This window comes from Aspergillus welwitschiae (genome assembly GCF_003344945.1).
Source record: "Aspergillus welwitschiae strain CBS 139.54b unplaced genomic scaffold BDQ94scaffold_5, whole genome shotgun sequence".
NCBI classification, from domain to species: Eukaryota; Fungi; Ascomycota; class Eurotiomycetes; order Eurotiales; family Aspergillaceae; genus Aspergillus; species Aspergillus welwitschiae.
Genome location: NW_020798699.1, coordinates 890,105 through 912,185, shown reverse-complemented (window position 1 = coordinate 912,185; position 22,081 = coordinate 890,105). Strand labels below are relative to the sequence as shown.

At 50.1% G+C, this 22,081-nt stretch overlaps 10 protein-coding genes across 10 annotated transcripts; 5 read left to right on the top strand and 5 right to left on the bottom strand.

Annotated features, from left to right (window-relative positions):
- Positions 1 to 473: 473 nt before the first annotated feature.
- BDQ94DRAFT_137575 (uncharacterized protein) lies at positions 474 to 2,012 on the bottom strand. Its single transcript, XM_026765078.1, has one exon. It carries the CDS (start codon positions 1,956 to 1,958, stop codon positions 657 to 659), a length of 1,302 nt encoding a protein of 433 aa, XP_026630176.1. The 5' UTR covers positions 1,959 to 2,012; the 3' UTR covers positions 474 to 656.
- Positions 2,013 to 3,405: 1,393 nt separating this feature from the next.
- On the top strand, positions 3,406 to 4,569 carry BDQ94DRAFT_167224 (enoyl-CoA hydratase/isomerase family protein; the record flags this gene model as incomplete). The annotated part of the gene is made up of 4 exons (XM_026770752.1): positions 3,406 to 3,722; positions 3,827 to 3,937; positions 4,006 to 4,362; positions 4,422 to 4,569. The coding sequence occupies 4 exons, from the start codon at positions 3,406 to 3,408 to the stop codon at positions 4,567 to 4,569; spliced, it is 933 nt and encodes a 310-aa protein (XP_026630175.1).
- Positions 4,570 to 4,626: 57 nt separating this feature from the next.
- BDQ94DRAFT_137573 (presequence translocated-associated motor subunit PAM17) lies at positions 4,627 to 5,642 on the bottom strand. The gene is made up of 2 exons (XM_026765077.1): positions 5,039 to 5,642; positions 4,627 to 4,958 (listed from the first exon to the last, which is right to left on the bottom strand). The coding sequence occupies exons 1-2, from the start codon at positions 5,606 to 5,608 to the stop codon at positions 4,782 to 4,784; spliced, it is 747 nt and encodes a 248-aa protein (XP_026630174.1). The 5' UTR covers positions 5,609 to 5,642; the 3' UTR covers positions 4,627 to 4,781.
- A 214-nt stretch (positions 5,643 to 5,856) lies between these two features.
- BDQ94DRAFT_137567 (putative integral membrane protein) lies at positions 5,857 to 7,690 on the bottom strand. The gene is made up of 7 exons (XM_026765076.1): positions 7,508 to 7,690; positions 7,408 to 7,445; positions 7,314 to 7,337; positions 7,061 to 7,253; positions 6,959 to 7,010; positions 6,745 to 6,904; positions 5,857 to 6,695 (listed from the first exon to the last, which is right to left on the bottom strand). Exons 1-7 carry the CDS (start codon positions 7,598 to 7,600, stop codon positions 6,509 to 6,511), a joined length of 747 nt encoding a protein of 248 aa, XP_026630173.1. The 5' UTR covers positions 7,601 to 7,690; the 3' UTR covers positions 5,857 to 6,508.
- An 805-nt stretch (positions 7,691 to 8,495) lies between these two features.
- BDQ94DRAFT_157357 (Zn(II)2Cys6 transcription factor) lies at positions 8,496 to 11,327 on the top strand (the record flags this gene model as incomplete). The annotated part of the gene is made up of 5 exons (XM_026768730.1): positions 8,496 to 8,557; positions 8,611 to 8,637; positions 8,746 to 10,178; positions 10,236 to 11,191; positions 11,241 to 11,327. The coding sequence occupies 5 exons, from the start codon at positions 8,496 to 8,498 to the stop codon at positions 11,325 to 11,327; spliced, it is 2,565 nt and encodes an 854-aa protein (XP_026630172.1).
- Positions 11,328 to 12,159: 832 nt separating this feature from the next.
- On the top strand, positions 12,160 to 13,311 carry BDQ94DRAFT_167220 (uncharacterized protein; the record flags this gene model as incomplete). Its single annotated transcript, XM_026770751.1, has 1 exon — positions 12,160 to 13,311. The coding sequence occupies one exon, from the start codon at positions 12,160 to 12,162 to the stop codon at positions 13,309 to 13,311; it is 1,152 nt and encodes a 383-aa protein (XP_026630171.1).
- A 739-nt stretch (positions 13,312 to 14,050) lies between these two features.
- BDQ94DRAFT_157356 (MFS general substrate transporter) lies at positions 14,051 to 15,976 on the top strand (the record flags this gene model as incomplete). The annotated part of the gene is made up of 7 exons (XM_026768729.1): positions 14,051 to 14,209; positions 14,272 to 14,351; positions 14,406 to 14,586; positions 14,638 to 14,691; positions 14,771 to 15,269; positions 15,363 to 15,629; positions 15,678 to 15,976. The coding sequence occupies 7 exons, from the start codon at positions 14,051 to 14,053 to the stop codon at positions 15,974 to 15,976; spliced, it is 1,539 nt and encodes a 512-aa protein (XP_026630170.1).
- Positions 15,977 to 16,059: 83 nt separating this feature from the next.
- Positions 16,060 to 16,737, bottom strand: BDQ94DRAFT_167218 (uncharacterized protein; the record flags this gene model as incomplete). Its single annotated transcript, XM_026770750.1, has 1 exon — positions 16,060 to 16,737. The coding sequence occupies one exon, from the start codon at positions 16,735 to 16,737 to the stop codon at positions 16,060 to 16,062; it is 678 nt and encodes a 225-aa protein (XP_026630169.1).
- A 732-nt stretch (positions 16,738 to 17,469) lies between these two features.
- On the bottom strand, positions 17,470 to 17,968 carry BDQ94DRAFT_167217 (uncharacterized protein; the record flags this gene model as incomplete). The annotated part of the gene is made up of 2 exons (XM_026770749.1): positions 17,470 to 17,852; positions 17,899 to 17,968. The coding sequence occupies 2 exons, from the start codon at positions 17,966 to 17,968 to the stop codon at positions 17,470 to 17,472; spliced, it is 453 nt and encodes a 150-aa protein (XP_026630168.1).
- A 2,308-nt stretch (positions 17,969 to 20,276) lies between these two features.
- Positions 20,277 to 21,928, top strand: BDQ94DRAFT_105904 (glyoxalase-like domain-containing protein). Its single transcript, XM_026763459.1, has 2 exons — positions 20,277 to 20,934; positions 20,997 to 21,928. The coding sequence occupies exons 1-2, from the start codon at positions 20,688 to 20,690 to the stop codon at positions 21,704 to 21,706; spliced, it is 957 nt and encodes a 318-aa protein (XP_026630167.1). The 5' UTR covers positions 20,277 to 20,687; the 3' UTR covers positions 21,707 to 21,928.
- The last annotated feature ends 153 nt before the right edge of the window (positions 21,929 to 22,081 follow it).

Below are 22,081 nucleotides of genomic sequence, written 5' to 3'. Positions count from 1 at the left end.
TACCTCATGGGCAACGACCGGACCTGGAAGTGGAAACTAATCTAACTTACCTGACCCCACTTTTTCCTCTTTATATTACTATATTACCTTGGATTATGATTTTCCTATTCATTCCAGACGCCGACTGGAAACCTACTGGAAAATTCTTCCTATTGTTCTTTGAATACTAGTGTCGTTTGTGGCATGTTATTGATTAGGTAGTATTTTTAGTTGGTTAATTGTACTATCTGGTGTGCAGTAGGGCTAGGCTTTCCCCGCAGGGATTACTTTCTCACTGAATGCTATTATCTCTCTGTTATCTGGAAAAGGATCATAGCTATAAGAAATAGGGCATCGTATGATACTACTAATCAGTGGAAGAAGAATAATTGCATAATACATTAGTTAGGAATTATGGTTCCCTCGTGACTATTTCATATATTGAGGGGGGTAGTTCGGTTTTAGAGCGAGGGGATGGGCGATAGAGTATAGTACTAGTTCTAATATAATGCAATCGTTATACACAGTCAATTGTATAGTGACTCTATAATAACAAACCAAGGAAACCATCATGTATATATATACACACCATACCATAAACATTAACCCAGTCATGCGTGTTCATAAACCAGTGCATCCCATCCATGCCATGCGTTGCTGCATACAGCGTATATAAATCATGCCGAACCGTCCATCTGGAATAATCGATCCATATCCGTCTCGTACGCCTGCTCAAATCCCATACTCCAGACCCCATGCGCTCCCTTGACGCGATACGGCCCCTCCCACTTCCATGACTTCTTCTTCTCCTTGTACGAGACTGCTCCAACATGCTGCATCTGCGACGGGGAGATGGCCAGTCGGTCCAGCTCGGCCCGCCCCGCCTGCATCTCAATCACGCTGTCCACCGCCTTGGTGGGGACCACGTCCTCCATGTGCTCGAAGTACTCCAGGAGGGCTGGAACATTCTCGCGATTGAAGAGAAGGGCCTGCGAGCAGCAGCCGTGCGCGTTCATTACGTGCACCCCATTCTGCATCGGGTACCAGGTCACCCGACCGGCCAGAAAGAAGAGGGTGATCAGTAGCGGCACGCAGAAGAAGCAGACTACCAACAGGAACGAGTTGGTGAGAATGCCCTGCGTAGAGCGAATCTTTCGTCGAGTGTACATGCCCGCACTGGCGCAAAGGGAGACCAGCAGCACACTCCAGGACAGGTAGATGGGCCAATTCTCCGAGTTCCAGCCGAGGAACTTCTCCGTGTAGAAGAGCCGCAGGTATAGCCAGTCCCTGATCGTATCGTGTCGGCGCCAGTCTTCTACCTGTTGAACGCTGCGCATAGTATGCTCGTACCAATCGCGCTGGGCCACAACGTCGTCCTCCAGCATGATGATCCACGGCGCGTCGGTCATGTCGTAGCACGCCTGTAGCCCGAGTCGGTAGTCAATCAGAGATTTCTTCTTTATGTTGTTCTTCTTCTCCAAGTTCATTATGATATACCCAGGTGCGTCGACATCGTCGTAGGTGAGCACGCGGTCAACGACATTTGATACCCATGTCTGGTTGTAGTCCGGGTGGTCGGAGGGTTTGCTCAGGGCAAAGAGCACTTGGACGGTCAGCGCGGCCCGCTGCTCCGGTGAAAGGGTATCAAGAATCGAAGCAATGGTTGTGTCGAGGTCCTGCTGCAGGGGACGCTTCACGGTGACGATGCCTACACAGGCAGTCTTCTCTCGCGGCGGGCTGACATGGGAGACGGGCCGGGACGGGGCAGCATCGGAGCGATTAAAGGCAGAGAGCCACTCCAGCGATTCGTTAATACGCTGAAGACTGTATCCCGGGCGATAGCCTTCGGTGGGCTGGAAGAAGAACGAGCCTGGGTCACGGGCGGACCGAAAGTGACAGAGGACGACAAGGAAGAAAAATAGGATGGCGAAAGAGGACAGAAGCAGCCTCTGCTTTCTGTTGAAGTGATTGAGAGCCATCGGTCACATACTGGTTGGCAAACGATCAGGGAGAACGGAGGAGAGGATGGAGGGGAGGAAGGGAAAAGAGGGAAAAGGAAAACAAAAGGCAGGACCGGATTGCGACAGCAGATAAGCCAGCAGCGGACTAGCAAGAGTTAGCTTGGAGCCATGATTCCGAGGCTTGCTGCTTTGGAAGTCCTGGGCCCTCAGGGTCTGCCCATCGCTTAGTCTGCTATTAGTCTTTGCTGGCCAGCTGATAGTCCGGCCGCTCTTCGTTTATCGGCCCAGTGGAGCGGTGGTCAAAACCCTGCGAATTGACCCACGTCCGAGTAGCCAAGTTTTGGGATCGCGCTGGCCCATTGGCCGATCACGCGGTGGGCGCCAGGGCTGAGGCATGCTGCGTAAGGCATTATCCGGGTAGGGATTCGATAATAGGTGCAGAGTTGGGAATAGCGCCCAAAGCCATTGTGGATTTCTAGAGGGTCAATTGGCTGAGAGAGAGAGAGAAAGTCGGGATGACGATAAGAATAGGCTGGCTGGATGGCTTGCTTTGCTTGACTTGCTTGACTGTCTCGGAGCGAAAGAGCGAAATTGCATCCCGCGCGGGCTAAAAAAAGCCTGCCCAGAAAAAGCTTAGCCTCAAACGGTGCCCGCCGCCAGAAGAAGAAGAGATGGGCAGAGAAGAACATTGTGCAAGAACATTAGGAAGGGGAAAATAATTGACACATTTCCTTGCATCCTCAGAGAAGTCTCATCATGACACAATCAACAGGGCAGTGTCAATGAAACAATTGATTTAGCGTCTGATGGCGAAGCAGTTTAGCACCACTCATTGTCTCAATTATTCTTGGTTTTGGATGGAGTCGGTCCTCGTATTGAACCCACTTCAGTGCGCTGTGCATGCCTCATCCTGCACTCTCAATTATCGAGTCCATCCTGCAGACTCGATCACATTAACATGCTCGACCTGTCAAGTACGTCAAGGTGATTAGCGTAGTCTGTTAAGCTAGGAGGTCAGCCTACCGTATTTACTGTAGGGTGCATACCTCGGCATCAAGGGACCGGATTACAACATCCGTCAACTCTAACGGCACATCGGTAAATAGTTACCTGATTACAATATCTGACACATCTGACAGCTACAGCTATCCAGATCTTCATTGTACATAGCTACTGAGGTGAACATAGCTCTCAGATCTCATGTTAGAACTGCGGGGTAAACTCACCACATTCACGGAGTAATAGCCGGACCTCGGCGCACATCATCCATCATCCATCACCAGCATACTTCTATAGTGCTTACTGAACAAACTCTGATAACCGAGTAATTGACTATGTTCTAAGTTGGGACATACTATATAAAGCAAGATAGTAAGACAAGGCGAACACTCGATAGCAGTACCATCACAATCATCACACACTTCAACAATCATCACAATCCATCATAATCATAAATACTATCAACATGTCCATATCCCTCCCTCCATCCTACGAATCCCACCCAACATCCCACATCAAACTCTCCCATCACCCACCCAACACCCCCTCCCCAACCCCCGTCATCATCATCACCCTCAACCGGCCCGAGAAACGCAATGCCTTTACCTCCACCATGGCCCAGGAGCTCGAATGGGCCTTTACCACGCTGGACCGCGATCCCCGCGTGAAGGTGATAGTCCTCACCGGGAGCGGAGATACATTCTGCGCTGGAGCGGATCTCGAGATTGGATTCAGCGTAGGCGAGAAGGGGAAGAAGTTGAATTTGGGTGATTATCGCGATAGGTGGGTAGCATATACCATCATTACTACTAGCTTTGTCTATGACCCGTTGAAGTCTGGAATTGAAAATAGGAATACATAGCTAACTACAGACATGAAAACAACAGCGGCGGCCGCGTCGCCCTCTCTATCCACCGCTGCCGCAAGCCCACCATCGCCGCCATGCAAGGATCCGCCGTAGGAGTCGGCATGACCATGACTCTTCCTGCGGCTATACGGTACCCCCCTCCTCTCTTCCCTCTTCCCCACCCTACATACAAACACCTAACAATATGCTGCTGTATAGAATCGCCCACACCCCCAGCAAATACGGCTTCGTCTTCGCCCGCCGCGGCATAACCATGGAATCCTGCTCCAGCTACCTCCTGCCCCGGCTAATTGGGTACTCGCGCGCCATGTACCTCGTCTCCACGGGGGCAGTGCACCCGCCCACATCACCGCACTTTGGGGGACTCTTTGCTGAAACGTTCCCAACCAAGGAAGGCGTGGTGAAGCGGGCGGTAGAGTTGGCGAGTGAGATGGCCCAGCTGGTGAGCCCGATGGCCGGGGCGTTGAATCGCGCCTTGATGTGGAGGGCGCCGGGGAGTGTGGAGGAGGCGCATTTGCTGGAGTCGAGGGTTTTGGGGCATATGTTTGCTTCGCAGTAAGTTTTTTGTTCTTTTCCCTTTGGTGTTGATTGGTGCTGACAAGGGGATGCTGTAGGGATCAGAAGGAGGGTGTCGGGGCGTTCTTTGAGAAGAGGAAGCCCGAGTTCAAGTGTGATTTGGACGTGGATGGGCCGGGAAATTATCCTTGGTGGGGAGAGGTGGATATTGATCCGAGGAAGGAGGTCGAAAAGTCGAAGTTGTGAAAGGCAGAAAAAGACTAGGAGGCACCACTGGCATGTAGATACTGTAGTAGAGAAGTGAACATATTCAATAATCATTTTTAAATCGCTCACTGATATGAATATTCGTACAAACAGGAAGTAGAGAACTCAATCCACGGGGTTCTCGAGAATGCCATAATAACAATCACTCAAAAGAAAAAAAGAGGCATCCCATGCAAAACAGAACCACTAAACTAAACGATGAAATGACGTCTCTTGCGGTTATACGCCCGCTGATCCTTCAACCACTGGCGATAACCTTGCACACTACCGATCTTCTCACCATAGTAATCAGGAACGGGGTTAGCAATGGAGTTGGACGAGGGGTCGACACGGAAGCGTCTAATGCGGTCGAAGAATTCCTTCTCTTTCTACACACACAAAACCCACTATCAGTATCCACGTTTCTTCTCAACAGCAACTTAAAGTAAGGGGAAAGGAGAAAACTTACCACCATGACAGCAGGCTTATATCTGCGATAAACCAACCCCCAAACAGCATTCCCCACAAACGGACCGACAAGCCAACCCGCCGCACCGCACGCCGCCGTTGCCATACCCAGCACCACAAACGGATCAAGACCCATGACCTGCGCCCCGAGGGACTCCAGATCCTGCGTCGAGAGAACCTGCACACCAATGACCGTGGTGAACAGGGAGCTCACGATCGACGAGGCGAGCGAGTACCGGCGGCGGCTAGCGCGGAGCTTGAAGAACGAGTCCCAGTCGAGACGGACGGTTTCGCTCTTGGCAGCGGCGGCGGCAGAGGAGTTGGCGCGGCGGAGAACCAGAGAGCTCGGGAGCTGCGTTGTCGTCGTCGAGGGACGCAGAGCTGTGGTGGGCTTCAGGGTCTGTGTGCTGCGGACTCGCATGGAGGAGGTGCTTGCGGTCCGGGTCTGAGAGAGCGCTTGATACAACGGGTTGGTGCAGCTGCTGGGGTGGGCGAAGGGGCCCAGCGTCTTGGAGGTGAGGCGTCCGCTCAGCATGGCGGTGCGCATCCCGCTGATCGAGGGGGCGTGCATGGTGGATGGATGTTGGGTTGGAAGTGGTAGGATGTTGTGGTGATGGTGGTTTGATTGATTCGTTCTGAAGTTCGGCGGGTGAAGCTGGGGATTATGTAAGCGGGACTGAGACATGACCTCATTGGGAAATGCCGCGGTAAATATGGACTATACAGAACGGTGCTTGCTTTGAGTGATGAGTGCTAAAAGATATGTCTATTGCATTCAGCTTCTGCTAGGAACTAGTGCTTATAGAAAGCTCATTACTCCGAGAGTGGATTATGGCATTGAAATACTGCAATGTTCGAGGCATTACTTATGGTCGCTAAGCCAACCAACAAAATCGTGAAGCAGATGAAAAGAAATGCATGTCAGAATTAGGTGTACAGATAGAAAAAATCCCGCCATGTTGCATTTCAATCACCACGTATATTGGTGGTGCGTTGTAGAAGAGAAGACCCGCTGGTTGTGATCGGTTGATCTGGTGCTTGAATAGGATGCGAAGATGAAGATTGCAACGTCGATATTGGGTGAGCAGCGGATTGAGACCACTACTAGGGGGTTCGAGTAGTTTCTCTGAAGGAAGATTGGGCCGAAAATTTAATGACTGTAGAAGGCTTGAATAGGCTGGTTGTTTGGCAGACACTATTTCTGTTATGTAATTTGCTCTTGGTGTTGAATGAGCTCGGCTATAAAATGCGGGGGTCCAGAGCGCTTGCGGGGTATCGAGTCTAGTGGTTGAAGAAAGAGATGCGTAATATTGTATGGTATATCTCGGGAGTAAAGGACTCGTATATATCGTATTAATTGGCTGAAGTGTTAGATGCTGGTAACAAATATGATCGCTTCTATACCTTGGCGGGTTATATCTCGTCTGAATCAGTAGGTCCACCGTCATACCCTGCAACTCAAGATATACGGTTAGATACTGCCGTTGCTTTTGATCGCTCCAGGACGAGACTGGGCTTTGGCGCTCGTTCCGTATCCGTTCACGCGGCCATAGAGCCATTTGAGGGTTCCCGTGCTCAGCGCCATGACAACGGCGCTCAAGGCGAAGAGTCCAACGCGACCCTCAAATCCTACAGCATCGAAGACGGGGTAAGGATACCTGTGCGGTCAGTAAGTCGCATCTCCATAAAGGCAAATACAAGACGTACCATCCGTTGAACTGGAAGCAACGCTCGATCCAAAACCAGTATCCAAAAGCGATTGTACTGGACAGAGCTAGTGCAGGGAGAACAGTAATCGTCCAAGGAGGGGAAAGGAGGAGAAGGTCAATCAGTAATACAATCGACGGTACAGCATGGAAGCCGACGTCTTGCACTCGATATTAGCAAGATGAGACTTCAAGTAGATCCGAGTCCGGCTTACCGGCATGCATAGGAAGTATCACCCAATCAGGAACAACCAAACGCTTGTCGATCTGTTGAACATTTAGATGGCATTCTAATCGTCCATGAGGAAAGTAATTACCAGACGGAGCCCCCAGTATAGGATGCTGATCAACACTTCCATTGGAGCGCTGCATACAGAAAGAAGGTTCTTGGCTAAAAATAGCCGAGCCGATAACGTCATATCCGCCAGCAGACCGGCGGTAAAGGTGAGCGTGGCCAGCGTCAGCCCAATGACGGTCAGGTACTGGAAATGCCAACCATATGCTTCATTACTGTCAGGAAGGGTCAATCAGCATCCTGGTTACTCCAGGCCAAGGACATGGGGAGCTTACGCCCTATTGGGGTTCTCGTGCATGCTAGAGAACGGGTTGGTTAGTGGGCGGGCCGAGCACCGGGGAGCACGAGCTGTAGCGGAACTCAACGTACTACTTGAACGAGAAGATGAAGCTGGCTAGACCAAGAGACTGCCATGGGGGAAAGAAACATCAGCCCAAGGAACGAGCGACCGACACGGATAAGTGCTCACATGGACCAAGGCCGAGAAGCCTCTAGACGGGCTGGACAGGCGCTGCAGGGGATGTTTCCGCTGAAGCGACCGAATTGTTGCAGAAGACGCCATACTGGAAGCGGGATAGAGGTAGAAAATGGAAGGACTTCGATTAATTAGAAAGAGAGCTCGGTTACAACAACCCGGACACTTTGCAATCACTGCCGAAGAGGCATTGAATAAGAGAGATAGGGATCTCACTAATGCAATGATCTAAAGAGCTGGCTAGGATGCCCGGCTATTCCGGGGAGGCCTTAGTAACCTGGGGCAGCTAAGCCTGACGGGGTAAAGCTGGGCACAGCTGAACAACAACCGAACAGGACAGACCGCCGTGAACCGGAGAAACCCGCCGCCCGGACCAGCTGGGCTCTTGGCTTATCAGGCCGGTCTGATTGATGGAGACGGCCGATGGCCTCCCCCCCACTGACTGGTTATCGGCTGGGCTTGAAGACTGTTGACTGGCTTGTCTTCTCCGCCGGTCTCGTGTAGCATGTATCTTGGTTCGGTGATTACTTCCACTCCTCCCCTTCTTTTCTTCCTTCACTCCAAAAGTCCTAAATTCCGCTGGCTTTTGCTTCTTATCCTCGAACAACAATAGCGTCACCCTATACCTTCCCTAAATTCTTGGCTACTCTTCAGCTTGCAAACGGAGTCGATCGACTAGTAGGGTTGCTGTCAAACCACATAGATTACCGTGGATTCTTCCCCACACCCCGATGAGTACGAACAACGGGTGTGGGTGTCTTGTCGATTATCGTTTCTTATCGTCTTGGGTGAAACGCCCTACACGCAGGAAAAAAGCCATCTTCAGCCCCTTGTCTAGATCGTGATCGCTGTTTCGGTCTGTATGGCGATCTTACTCTGCAAGGTAGATCGGAACCATCTCAGATTCCGGACCATTTATCGCTGTGGTCGCGATTGCTGTTTGTCGGATTTAATCCCTCAGCCAGATCGGGTGTGAACTTCCATGCCTCGCCCCAGAAGACCCGGCGCGCCAGAGCCGAAACGACGATCACGTAAGGGCTGCTGGTGAGTTCGCCAGGATGCCAATTTACCTATAACCTATCATTAACCAGTCCCAGGCCTTGCAAAGCCCGAAAGGTGAAATGGTTTGTCTAATACCCAGGCCTTATTTAGTTTGCTATCAGAATTGCTCTTCATTGAGAGCGTTATGCCATCACATTTGGAGTTGACGACGAAAGCTAATTTCTATGCAGCGGGGAGGAGAAGCCGTCGTGCCTCAACTGTCGACGCCAGAATGAACCATGTGACTATAGCATCAGGTTGAATTGGGGCGGGAGGACACGGAGAAAATCTTCTGTAGACTCCCCCAGCTCTCAGTCCAGTAGTCCGTCGGGCCACTATGCCACCTTCAGTTTCTCGCCCTCAAACCAATTTCATCCGGATGCCCCGAGTCCAGCCCAGCAATTCACGCCCTTTTCCATTCGAGACGGAACGACTGCGCCGGATCAAGCTACAGGGGACTTGCTATGGGATGTCGGACTTGCAAGGGGTATGGAAATAGGAACATCCACAACCAGTCCTAAAGGATTACATGATATCCTCCATGAATCTCCGACTGCCTTTGGCCAGTTAAATAATGAATCCAACTGTACAAATGGCAAGACCTCTGTAGACATGGGGGCTGCGTCGCAAGAACAAGAAGCGACCACCCCATGGCCAGACCTGTCCCCCGATTTAGCCACATCGTCGTCGAGCGAGACTCTGCTCGCTTTCTCCCCGCCTGCACCCCAATCGCTGGACACCATCTCATACCCATCGCCTACAGATACGAACTCGACGGTCGGTTCATTCGCGGCTTTCGCCTTTTCCTCTGCCACGATATCGGGGCCCATCTCATTTCTCCGGCATACATCGGATCTCCATCATTCCCCGCCCGACTCTAATCACATGCCCGATTCTCGTACTGAGTTTTCTAGCTATTCCTCGTCTACGGATGTGATGAGCATCTATGCAGACTTCAATTCACATGCATCATCTTCTGTTCAGAATGCGGCATCGCCAGGGTCCGCAGAAGCAAGTTTGCTTTCGTCAGGATTGGCTCACGAGGCCCCAGCGCTGCAGGCGGGTCCAGCCGTCCATACGGAGAACTTCTTCAGCAAGATCATGAACGATCCGCTGCATCCTGATAGCCAATCCGATGGGGGTTATTCTCGCCCAGGATGCGTTTCCCATGCTGCTGACGGTGCGGGTCAGAACCTATCGGAACCAGAGGATGTTTCCATGTCGGAGAAGAGGTGGCAGGCTTATCTGACCAGGGTCACGGACAATTACGGGTTGGATTGCGGGCGCCCGGATCTCGATCTCAACAAGAACGACGATCATTCCGCCATTGACATCAACTATGCATTGGACCTGTTCAACGCGGACAGTCAACCTGCTTCCACTTCGACCTCGGAAGGTTCGCATACAGGTAATGTGAAGTACAATGGATCTGCCTGCAACAAGCGTGGCTACTATGTATCGCCGGTACCAATCAACATACCGCGGTATCTCTCGCCTTTGCCACCGTCACTCGTGAAGACGCCGATCAACTTGATGTATTTCCACCACTTCCTCAACCATACTGGCCGGATGCTGGTTCCTCATGATTGCGAAAATAACCCGTTTATCTCGGTGTTACCGACCAGTACGTACCATTAGTTGTTGACCCAACTCAGCGCATTTACTGACATGAATTAATCAGTGGCGATTGGCGACTCTAATCTCCTGAATCTGATGCTGGCATATTCCGCTAGTCATCGGGCGCGGTATTTGGGCCATCCCGAGCCCGCAACCCGGATCGCACACTGGGTGAGCAATGTCTTTCCCACTCTGCGCTTAGCGCTTGAAGATCCCCGTGAGAAGGTGACCGACAGTCATCTGGCGACTGCAATTATGCTCCTTTCTTTGAAAATCATCTCTCCCAGCACGTTTGAAGTGCCCATTCCATGGCAGAGTCACTTGAAGCTTGCTCGGGACCTGTATTTGGCACGACAAGAGCAGATGTCATACCCTGGAAACCGTGTCGGCGCATTTCTCACGCGCTGGCTGGGGTATATTGATCTCATGGGCGCCCTGTCATGCCGACAAAGTGGGCCACCACTGTCTGCATATGATTCTGTCTTGTCCATATGCTCTGATGCAGGACCGCAGGGCGAATATTGTGTCGACTGCTTCAGTGGGTATACACCAAAGACGGGTCTATTCTTAATGCGGCTGGGAAGATTAACTCACGAGTGTGATAACGAGCGTTTTGACGAACACGGAGTCTTTGTCCCGGACTGGGAACCATCGCCAGACGTTGTTTTTGAAGCCGAAACCTTGATAGCGGATCTCGGCGTTCTGGAAACCTACGCGTATGCTGATGCAACACACTTCGGTCTGGGCAAGGCGGATTTCCTAGCCACTGACCGGGCATTTCGCTATGCAGGACTATTGCACCTTCATCGTCGGGTGCTGAATGCGTCACCCTTCTCTGATGCGGTTACGGGGGCCGAAAGGGAGCTCTTCAAGGCAATAGGCGACATCCGGCAGAGTGCGTCTGCAGAGGTCGGAGTTCTGTTCCCGTTGTTTACTGCGGGCTGTGAAGCCCGGGATTCTGCGCAACGAGCAGAAATCCAAGAGCGCTTCGATTTCCTCGAAAGAACAGGAATGAAACAGGTGAGTCAGTAGTTATCCACGCATTAACCATGTCTAACTTTGCCACTAGATGCAAAGCGCTCGCACGCTAATGCAGCGATGCTGGTCCGAAAACTTGCCATGGATCGCATTGGCCCAGGGCGAATTTCTAGGGTAGCCAGGCAGATTGACCTTGTACATCTTTTCTTGCTCATAAGTCACTACTACCGGGTGAAGAGCATATGTCGTACCTGCGGGGTGTGTCACGCTGATTGCGCTTATTTCATATAAAGCGGTCGCAGACAGCAGGCCTGACTCTATTGAATATACTATGTACATATCGAGAGGCCGTTGAGGGAGGGTCACTTGTAGAAGCCATTGGTCTTTGATGTTCAATCGCTCATCACACAGGCAGTACTGCTAGGTACACATGGCGTGCTGTATACTCAGGAACAATGCACGTTTGGTTTCTACTCGGATGGCGACACAACCATCTCAGATCTCTCTCTCAAAGCTTTCCCATTCAGCTTCATAGAGTATTCTAATTGCCCTCTAGGCTTGACCACTTTCAACTCACTCTACCTTCCACGGCTGTTGGTAGAAATTTGCTAGTAGTCCTATAAAGTCTATTGCGCTCTTAATCCTCACCTAACCTACAATATTCCCTCATCCATAGATCTTGGAACCGATCTGCTAGCAATCCTATATAAAGACCATCGATCCTTTGATCCTCTTCCAACCTACATAATCTCCTCATCCTCGCATAAAATACCTTGACCGTCTGAACAAAGGAAAGGTTGCTAGGCGACGAAGCTCTTCACCAAGTTGTGGCGCCCGAGAACTTCACAACACACCTACTACCAGCGCCACTTCCCAAAATGGAAGGGTGCCCCTCCCAGCCATACCAGAATGGTCCCCCGCGTGACTCAGGGACCATCCTAGTCCTGTTGCTTATAACCATAGTGTTTCTTTGCTTTGTGGTCTACCGCATAGAATCTTATGTATTCATAATGCTTCAGACGATCGAGCGGGGAGACATGGCTCACAAAAATGAAAAGAACAGTCTCCAGATGGAGCGGACCGCGCTGGCTCCAGTGAATCCATGTGCTCAGAACAGTACTGCTCCGCTCTCCAGTCTCCTCGACAGCGGGCTTGACGACATCAAAGTCCCCAGCCTACAGCCACTGTCACCTATCAAAAAGTCTTCCGTTATCCGGATCACAATTCAGAGGCAGCCTACAGAGAGAGCGACGAGCCTGCTCATTGACCAGCACGTTGACAGTCTGTCTATTCCCGTGCTGGAACCCCAGAAAGTGAGTCCTAGTTTCGGTGCAGCTACCACTATATCCCAGGTCCAACTACCATGGTTAACCCGCCCGGTGTGTGTTAAGAAACAGCCGTTCGTCACGATGAAACCACCAGTGCTTGTGCCGTGGGATGGTACAATCAAATGGGCCCTCCAAGGATGCAGTGTCTTTGAGAACACGGATGAAGAACTCGACGCGTTGCTGTATCGCCCGAACATTGTCAGCAAAGGATCTCCAGCTGAGCTCTGGATGTTTCAGTTCGGTCTGCGCTATATACCCGCTGAGAGTGACAGAGATGTATACCGCGCCGTCACTATTGAGAAACTACCATCAGATGTGACTCTGCAGCAACTCTTGCCTTTGGTCCACTGTGAAATATACTCTGCGCACCTCCTCGATACTGTATCTATCACAGGGTCTAACACCGCTTTCATCGTCTTCGTTACCCAGGCAGATAGTTTTGACTTCCTCGAAACTTCAGGCGGAAGTCTCGCCCTGGGGGCAACACAGGCTAAAGTGACCCTAGTCTCGACTCCAACATATCCTATGACGGCTGGTATGGCACGGCTGGTTTTCGAAGAGGGTCATACGCGGTGTGTCTGTATATCTGGTGTGCGGGACACTTTGAAGGCAGAAATTCGTCGGGTCTTAGGCCGCTCGCCGTACTTGGACTATCTTGAACGGATCGAAGACGGACAGGTACTCGGGGAGGTCTATGTTCGGTTTCACTCTATCAAGGTGGCTACTGCCGCCTATGGGCTTTTGAAGAGTCATCCGAGCTTCCATGAGTGTAAATTTCGGTTTCTGGGAGCAAGACCTTCGGCGCGGCGATCCCGAATTGGGATCTGGGATTGAAGAGCAGTCTCGTCTTCCCGTGCGTCTGTACAGTAGATAGCCTTTATATCGTTTTATTGCTGGCGTTAATGGACATCTTCCAGTAGCAATCGAGCCTTGGTAAGCTGGTAAGCAAGTAAGCAATGCCTAGAACTTCCCCGCGTGGGGGCGGGTCTCCAGCATTCCTTAGCCGAGCTCTACCCCGGCCGTGACCCATCCACAATAACCACCCCCATTATCCATTGCCATTGATCCGGGTGCACTAAGAAAACACAGCATCTCAGATGTCATTATCCGAACTGATTGCGGAAGTGAACTTCATCGCCGTGCTAGCGCATTCCACAGTAACACATACATAGCCGACTCAGACATGGTAGTCCTTGCTTCATGCTGTGCAGACTTCCACCGCGGGGAATAACCCTTCGTTTGGGCCCGACTAACTTTTGGGTTTCCTCCTCCAGTTAATCTCGGGCCAATAGACCTCACGCACACCCTTGGCGATCACCATGATTGGTTTCTCGTTGGGTCCTTTTGTGCTGATCGGTCTGTCTATCCTCGCTTCTTGACCCTAGATCCTTCGCGAAGAGCATCGTCATTCAGCTGCAGCTATGATCACGATAGGATTACCAATTGCCGGAAGCCCACCCTTTAAAATGCTACTGGCGCCTCCCCTCCTTTTCTTCACTGTTCCTCCCTAGTGTCTCAAGTCATTGCTTTCTGCCCGCTCCTCCTCTTTGTCCATCTGCCACAAAACATCATTATGGCGCAGGTCGACGAGAAACCAGCGTTAAACAATTCCTCACGGGGCGTGGTGGATACAGAAAAGGCTACTACTGTCCACGGCTTACCAGAGGAGTCGCAACTGGACTTTCTTGATGATCCGGATGAAGGTTTGAGTGAGGAGGAAAAGGCGAAGATCGTAAGTAACCTCCCCTTGTCAACACCAACAGGGATGATGAGCTGGACTAATGCAATAGCCAGGATCGTGCATTACTGTGGAAACTTGATTTGCGGCTTATCCCGTGGTTGAGTCTGCTGTACCTGATTTCCTTTTTGGACAGGTATGCACAGTTACCCCAATGATCGTCGTAGGAAATTAATCGTGGCTTAAATAGGACGAATGTCGGCAATGCAAAGCTCGCTGGTCTCCAAGGGGACTTGCTTATGACCAACTCGCAGTACAACGACTCCTTGACCATTTTCTTCGTGTCATACGCGATCTTCGAACCTATTACCAATGTTCTCCTCAAGCGCTGGCGGCCTAGCGTGTTTATTCCGATTATAATGGTAGTATGGGTATGGATAATAAAGTCTTATGCAGGGTGACTTGCGCTGATTTTGGGACAGGGCATATGCATGACTTGTATGGGACTCGTACACAACTTCTCTGGGATCATGGCGGTGAGTGTTTGCATACATATACTATCTCCAAATAAAGGAATTCGCGCGGCGCAATTGATATCCCTGCTGACGGTAGTAGGTGCGATGGTTCCTTGGTCTGGCGGAAGCCGGTCTCTTTCCTGGCGTCGGATACTTCTTATCCTGCTGGTACAAAAGATCCGAATTCGGCGTTCGCATGGCCATCTTCTTCTCCGCCGCTGCTCTTGCAGGGTCATTTGGCGGATTGCTCGCGGCAGCGATTGCCCTGATGGATGGCATTGGAGGCAAGGCGGGCTGGTCTTGGATCTTCATTCTTGAGGGTCTGCTGACGATCGTCATCGGCGTGCTGTCTGTATGGATGGTCTACGACTTTCCGGACCAGGCCAAATTCTTATCCGAACCGGATCGGAAGCGTGTACTGCGTCGTCTGGCAGCTGACAAGCAAGCTAGTGCTGCGTACGAGAAGTTCGAGATGACGTATTTCTGGAGCAGTCTGAAGGACTGGAAGACCTATCTCAATGCGATCATCTACATGGGTTCATGCATGCCGCTATATGCATTCTCCCTATTTACCCCAACTATCATCAATGAGCTAGTATGTCCTCCACAACCTGAGCATATTGCACAGCACTAACAATAGATAGGGTTTGTTTTGATACTCCTGTGATTCGGTAGGGATCTAACCGGCGCAGGCTATACCGCGATTCAGGCGCAGCTTCTCAGTGTCCCGCCTTATGCCGCTGCGGCTATCGTCACTGTGGCGGTCGGGTTCATCGCAGATCGGACCGGCCAACGTGGCATCTGCAACATTGTGGTGTCAATCCTCGGTATCGCCGGGTTCTCCTTGCTTCTTGGGGCGAGTTCCGCCGGGGCACGATATGCAGGGGTGTTCCTGGGCGCCATGGGTATCTACCCAGCGATCTCGAACACCATTTCCTGGGCCAGTAACAACACAGAGGGTATTACATCTCTATTGAATAGTGGAGAACTGTGGCTGACTGTGGCAGGTGTGTACAAGCGCGGTGTCACGCTGGGTATTGTCATTGGCTGGGGCAACCTGAACGGCGTCGTGTCCTCCAACATCTACCGCGGCGGAGACGCGCCTCAGTTCTATCCGGGACACGGGGCAGTGCTGGCATATTTAGTGCTGTTTCTGTTTGGCGGATCAGTAGTGCAGTATGTCCTTCTCCGACGGGAGAACGCGAAACGTCGTCGGGGCGATCGAGACCACTGGATAACAGGACTGGAGAGACAGGAGATCGAGAAGCTTGGAGACAAGCGGCCAGACTTTATATACACGCTGTAGCTGCTATACCCAATCAACACCAAACAACATCTCCACTCAGCTTCCATTAATCCAAAATCTATATATATATTCTTCTCCTCTAATCAAACCGCATCCCGCAAGGTATAATAGTTCACAATATCCTGATCCTTCTTCGGCCCCTTGACCACATGTCTACTCGCCCAACTAACCACCTCCCCAATCCCATCCCCATCCCCATCCCCCTTCAGCACCCGAAACGCATACGCCGTGCGATACATATCATTAATACAGAGATGATTTCCCCTCGCCGTAACCACCACCGTCTCTCCCCCAGCAGCTGGCGGCACCGGCGCACTCACATACTCATCATCCTCTTCCCCTTCCCCTTCCCCACTGGTAGATGTATCTGATGTATCCGTATGAAACTCCATCCCATGAAACAAATAATCCGCGACCTTCTCATCCCCCACTTTCACAAACCACACTGACAAATCATCCTTGACTGCAGATGTAGATGTAGATGGAGTTGATAACCTCCAAATATAAGACTTCTTCCATTGCAGGTTATGACCGATATGTGCGGGGAGTGTGCCGGTCTCAGTATAGAGGAGTTGGCGCTGCGGGGGAGATTGTGGTTGTGCGGTGGTGGTGTCAAGCGGAGTGAAGGATGCGGTGCCGTGCAGGTTGCCGTTGATGTCGTGCGGGTTTGCGCTTTTGAGGACGCGGAGGAGGGTCCATTGTTTTTGGGGGAGGGAGGTAAATAGGTGGGCGAGGTTGAGGGCTGGGGTTGTTGTTGTCATTGTGGGGGCATGGTATGGTTTGTATGTGATGTGTAGATTTGTGGTAGTGTGGTGAAGAGAAGAGAGGGGGATGGAGTGACGGGGGAGGAGGAGGGGAAAGAGGAAGAAGGTCGGGTGGGGAGCTGCGGGAGGTGTGGGTTGTGACCCACTGAGCTAGTCTTGGATTAATACGCTTAAGTATTGATCTAGCATTAATGGAGTGAGGTTGGTGTTTGGGGTTTGTTCTTTGTTGATCATTATTAATGAGTAATGCTCACATTGAGATGAATGTACATCTTCGCTTGGTATATTGAGGTCAGATGGTTTGTTGGTTGGGCTAGCAGCACACCTGATCTGATGAATTCCGGCCTCGGATCTATCCGCAATCCCTGCCCTCTATCTAACTAGTCGCTAACAAATCTCTAATATAGTCCTATACGGAGTACACGGTTTTTAAATGCTAACTCCAATGCTGGAGAGATCTCCTCCCGCAACAATCAAATCCTGTGTGTATTCTCTGCTAATCTCATTTTCTCTACCTCTACTCCCTCCGCGCTCAAGACTCGAACATACAAACAAAAACCAGTGCATCTAAAGATCTCTGCGAAGTAACAGGACGAAGTTTTTCTTTATTATTTTATATGATTAACTTTTTCATCCACCCATATGGACCATAACAGCGCATCTTGCTCCAAACAAGCATACACTCATCCACTGACGCGACTACCCTAGCAATCACCGTCTCACCCCACCCTAGTTGGGCCTAGGCTGATTCTGCGGCTTGCGGTCCTTGTGCGGCTTGTCGTCGTGAGGCTTGGGCTGGGGCTTCGGCTGGGGCTTCGGCTTCGGCTTCGGACCATTGTCATGCTTCGGCTGGTCCTTAGGAGGTTTCGGACCATCGCGCTTGTGGTTGTCCCCATGCGGAGGCCTAGGATCCTTGGGAGCGGGGCCCTCCTTGTGAGGCTTGGGCTTGGGCTGATTGTGAGGTTGGGGAGCCTTCTTGGGCTTAGGTACGTCAGGCTTAGGCTCATCCTTCGGAGGCTTTGGCCCGTCACGCTTGTTGTTGTCGTGGGGTCTGGGAAGAGGGGCGTTAGGAGGAGGGTTGGGGGGATGATGAGGTTGGAGATCAGTAGGACCTGAAGGTGTTAGCATGCAGGTATGTGAAATTATTGCAAGACATACGTGGAGCAGGAGGGGCAGCGGCAACCAGGCCGGCTACCATCAAGGTAGAAAGAACGGCAGAAAGCTTCATTGGGATGGACAACAGGAATTGAAGAATATGGAAGAATAAGAAAAGCCAGTTTTCTTGATGTTCTAGTGATGATGTTGCTGATGAGTCGATAGCCGGGCTTCGACGTCCCTTTTATACCTTTCTCTACACGCCCATTCGGAGCATCATCGGCCTCTCAAACAGTCATTTATCAATCACGCAGGGAAACTTCGCCCGGTATTCTCATCCGGATGTGCTATGTTTGTCTCTGAACTGAATAAACTTTTGCGTGTACCGAACCATGGGCCTGATGTATCGGCCTTGCCGTGTGTTTCAAAATCGCATCAGGTTTGCAGAATTTTGGTCAGGATGCAATCAGCTATCATGGACATCATCCGAAAGATCCATCGCTCAACCACAACGTTGGTCAATTTGTAGAGACCAACAGTTTCGTCTCTGATAGTCTAGCAATTTTCTCAGGTGCTCTGTCCTAAAATCGGGTGCAGGTGCAGGTGCGGTGAACATGCTGTGTTCCTCGGGTTCTCGGGCCGGCAGCTCTCGTCGATCACGAAGCTTAGCGTTTAAGGTGTCGATCAGTTGCTTGGTTTTAGTGGTTCAATGAGTCGACGGTATGATAGGCAGGCGTGGTGATAAGTCGGCTACAGGCGGTTAAGCATACTGTAGAGTAGTCCCTACCTAGGGTATCATACTCTGCATCACCAGTAAGTCATGGTAAATATTCCTACTATTCCAATGGGCATAAACTTGCTTCTCGCACGAACATCTAACTTTTATACTTCTCCACTTACTTCTATTAAGCTGATACCTCCTAGCGTGAATTTGACTACCGGATAACCTTATATCCAGCTCCTCAGAAGGGAGGATCTAGACCTCTCGACCAGTCCTTATTCCCGCCGGTGAAGGATTTTTTCCATTTGAAACACTCACACAAATAACCCTTATGCAGTAACTGAGCCTATCCGGATACTTTTAAGACTCTATATCAATCTAGAACCGAACAGGCGGACATACCTAACATATTAGGTATATGTCCGTGCCCACATAGGGGTGCTTATACCCGGTCTGTGTCAATTGGAAACTTTAATGACAAGAGGGTCTAGGTTGTTTTCTTCAGGAATGTGCCGTGCAAGCACAAATAGCAATTACTGCTTGTTATAGGTTTCATCACGACCAAACCCTTCCAAGTAGTAAAAGAAGAGAACAATAACATATCCAACCATATCCATGTTGTGCTTCGTGATAATTGACTCTGACAGCGTAGAAGTATGCTTACTACATCTGTCTAGAGGGAAACAGCATACGAGATGATCCTACGCTTCAGGCCAAGAATAGTATAAATACAACGAAAAAGGCCAAGCAACAACTCCACCACCCAGATAAAAGTAGTACCCCTCCGTGATCGGCGTCCGCGAACCGGACCGTGAGTCAAAAGACACTTGGCTAAACTTGGCATCACATAGTGAGACGGATACGAAGTTTGAATGAAGGGGAGAGACGAGCGGGAGGGGATTGATTCTATTATGCTGATCCTTCCCTGCTTAGTTAACTTCTTTGGTTCTTGAGCTAGGTTGTTGGGATATCGAATGTATTTCAATATAGAGTCCTAGACATAAGGGTTGTTCATATGAATATTTAGTCCCATCAACCCTTTTACTCGATACATAGACAGACAGCCTTCCTTACATTCAAGAAAATTGTAAAGTCCAGCCAGCAGTCGAGATATAACCCACAGATGCAGAGACCCCCGAACTCGGCATGATCACACTGACACAGGAACAGTTTTGGTTGAGTCTCCTCCTTTCCAAGTTCTCTGGAACAGGGATGTACAGCTGCCGCAGGTCTACCTTTTTCCTTCATATCGAGAACGCATTCTACACTCTCTTATTCTGAGGAAAGGAGGAGACAGAAGACGAAGAAAAAAGTCTTCTCGTGTACTTCCTTTGTTCTGAACGTAGTACAAAGCTTCGCTTACTACTATAGTAGCAGTGGCAGAAAGCTGCTAGCTGACCGCCCTATTGACCGCTCTAAGCGGCAGAACCTAGCGAACCTCGCTCTGAAAACCTCGGATTTAAGCGGATTTAGGAGCATACAGTCCCCAAAATACTCCCACTGGATTCTGTATGTTTTTTGACCGCTTTTGGAAGGAGGTGGCAGAAAATGGTCGCTGGTATGTATACCTGTTAAAAGTATGAGAGTAGTCGATTCGTCTGGATATTATTCAAGCCACTTCTTTTTTCTTTTCTTTTGTTTTCAATTATGGTGTCTTAATGTGTGTTCGAAAATGGATTTATGATATTATTGTCTTGTAAAGCTTGGTCTATTAGATTTTCTTCGTTGATTAGTTGGCTCCTACATTAGTATATAACTAGGGCTTCTTTGGTCGTATCATTTACATGCTCATATAGTAGTAGTTTCTGATGATAACGTTATGATGATGGGAGTGATACTTCTTATATAGGGGTTTTTCACTCTAATTGTTCAGTCTATGGTTGTCTTCGTTGAAGAAGCCTATTCAGCTATTGCTTGTTGCGCGACCGAACGCAAATTTCCAATTGTTTTGATATCATATGCCCTTCTTACAATGAACAGATTATAACGGCCAAGCAATTGTAGATGACAGTAAAATCTTTGACTTCTGAAGACATCAAGGCTCAATTTAATCAAGTGCAGACCTTGTGGTTGCAGGAGCAACCTATTGCTCTAGGCTACTAGACAAAGCCCATCGATCGATTAATGCAGCATGTGCGGGGATCATGGCGTGCGCAAGAACCCCGCATGCCACCGCCGTCGATCCATCTCTATCCTTCATTCTTCCAATTCCCATGATAGTTCATTTTGGTATTCCAACATCAAAAGCCGTCCAGTCATGTCGTCACAAAAGGTCTATCTCGACCACTTGCTTCTCCAATTCAGCAAGACCGAGTTCGAGTCGCCTTCGAAATGGTTGACTGATCACTTTACTATCATTGAGGGCGGTACTCATGCGGGTAAGATATTAATATCCCTCGTTTATCGGATAAGATCTTTTGCACATGCTTATCAGTGGCAGGTGGTCTGAGTCGCAACAAATTAATCATCTTCCCCGACGGCACTTATCTGGAACTCCTAAACTGGATCAACAAACCAGAAGATTGGAGAGACCGACCGGGCGATTTTGCGCTTACATCTTTAGCACCAGTCTCGGCCGAAGATAACCATGACCGTATAGTCAAAGCGCTGAATACCATCGCTGATGATAGCCTGGGGGTGACGTACTCACAGCCGATCGATGGAGGACGTCAGACGCCCAGTGGGGTTGAGATTCGTTGGAAACTACTAAAGGCACTTTATTCCGATACAAAGTCAACTACGCCAGATCTTCATCCCAGAGGCCGCACAGATGCACCCTTCTTCTGCCATGATGTCACGGACAGGGTTCTTCGCGTCCCGTATGATCAGTCTTCTATCGTTGATCACCCATCAGGCGCGACGGGGATTGCGGGCATCGAGCTGCTCGTGCCTAAAGATAAGCTGCAATCCTATGTGGCCCTTTATACGTGCATAGTGGGAGCATCCCCGCGCTTGTCCACTACCGAAGCGGAGTTCGAGCTCAGAGCGCCGGGTTCCCTAGATTTCTCCGGGGTTCTTCGCATTCGGGCTGCAACGTCGGAGAATGATGATCAATATCTGCGGGAGAAAGGGATTGGCATCTCATCTCTGATCATCCGATCGAAAGCTATCGGGGATTTTCTCTTTCCTGTATCAGATTATCTGCATTGAGGCGCTCGTGCTAATCCGTGTATGTACCAATGCAACTTGGAACTTGAATCTTCGATAAGGAACTAGTCAAAGAGAGGAAATGATCAATCAACATCAGTGTACTGCAGTCGCAGATCTCAGTCCATTGAGAGAAATCATGATGTTATGCGCATGCTCTGTAGCCTATGATTGCGTACAAGGTTCTAGCAGGCCATAAGTAGGCTTGAAGATGCTCTCTAGACAACTGTTCCAGAAACAGACAGATGCCTGATCGAGCAAGGGATCTGTCATCCTGGCTTTTCCGACCGTATAATGATCTTTTTATAGGTCGCAGATCGATCAGGAGGTACATGGCCCTTGCTTATCATTTCCGCATTAGTAGAACTTATTCTGGCT

Coding starts and splice junctions, on each gene's coding strand:
- BDQ94DRAFT_105904 (XM_026763459.1), top strand. CDS start 20,688: ATGTGCGGGGATCATGGCGTGCGCAAGAACCCCGCATGCCACCGCCGT. Junction 20,935..20,996: donor TGAGGGCGGTACTCATGCGG/GTAAGATATTAA, acceptor TATCAGTGGCAG/GTGGTCTGAGTCGCAACAAA.
- BDQ94DRAFT_137567 (XM_026765076.1), bottom strand. CDS start 7,600: ATGGCGTCTTCTGCAACAATTCGGTCGCTTCAGCGGAAACATCCCCTG. Junction 7,446..7,507: donor GCTTCTCGGCCTTGGTCCAT/GTGAGCACTTAT, acceptor CCCCCATGGCAG/TCTCTTGGTCTAGCCAGCTT. Junction 7,011..7,060: donor TATACTGGGGGCTCCGTCTG/GTAATTACTTTC, acceptor AATGTTCAACAG/ATCGACAAGCGTTTGGTTGT.
- BDQ94DRAFT_137575 (XM_026765078.1), bottom strand. CDS start 1,958: ATGGCTCTCAATCACTTCAACAGAAAGCAGAGGCTGCTTCTGTCCTCT.
- BDQ94DRAFT_137573 (XM_026765077.1), bottom strand. CDS start 5,608: ATGCACGCCCCCTCGATCAGCGGGATGCGCACCGCCATGCTGAGCGGA. Junction 4,959..5,038: donor ATAAGCCTGCTGTCATGGTG/GTAAGTTTTCTC, acceptor TTGTGTGTGTAG/AAAGAGAAGGAATTCTTCGA.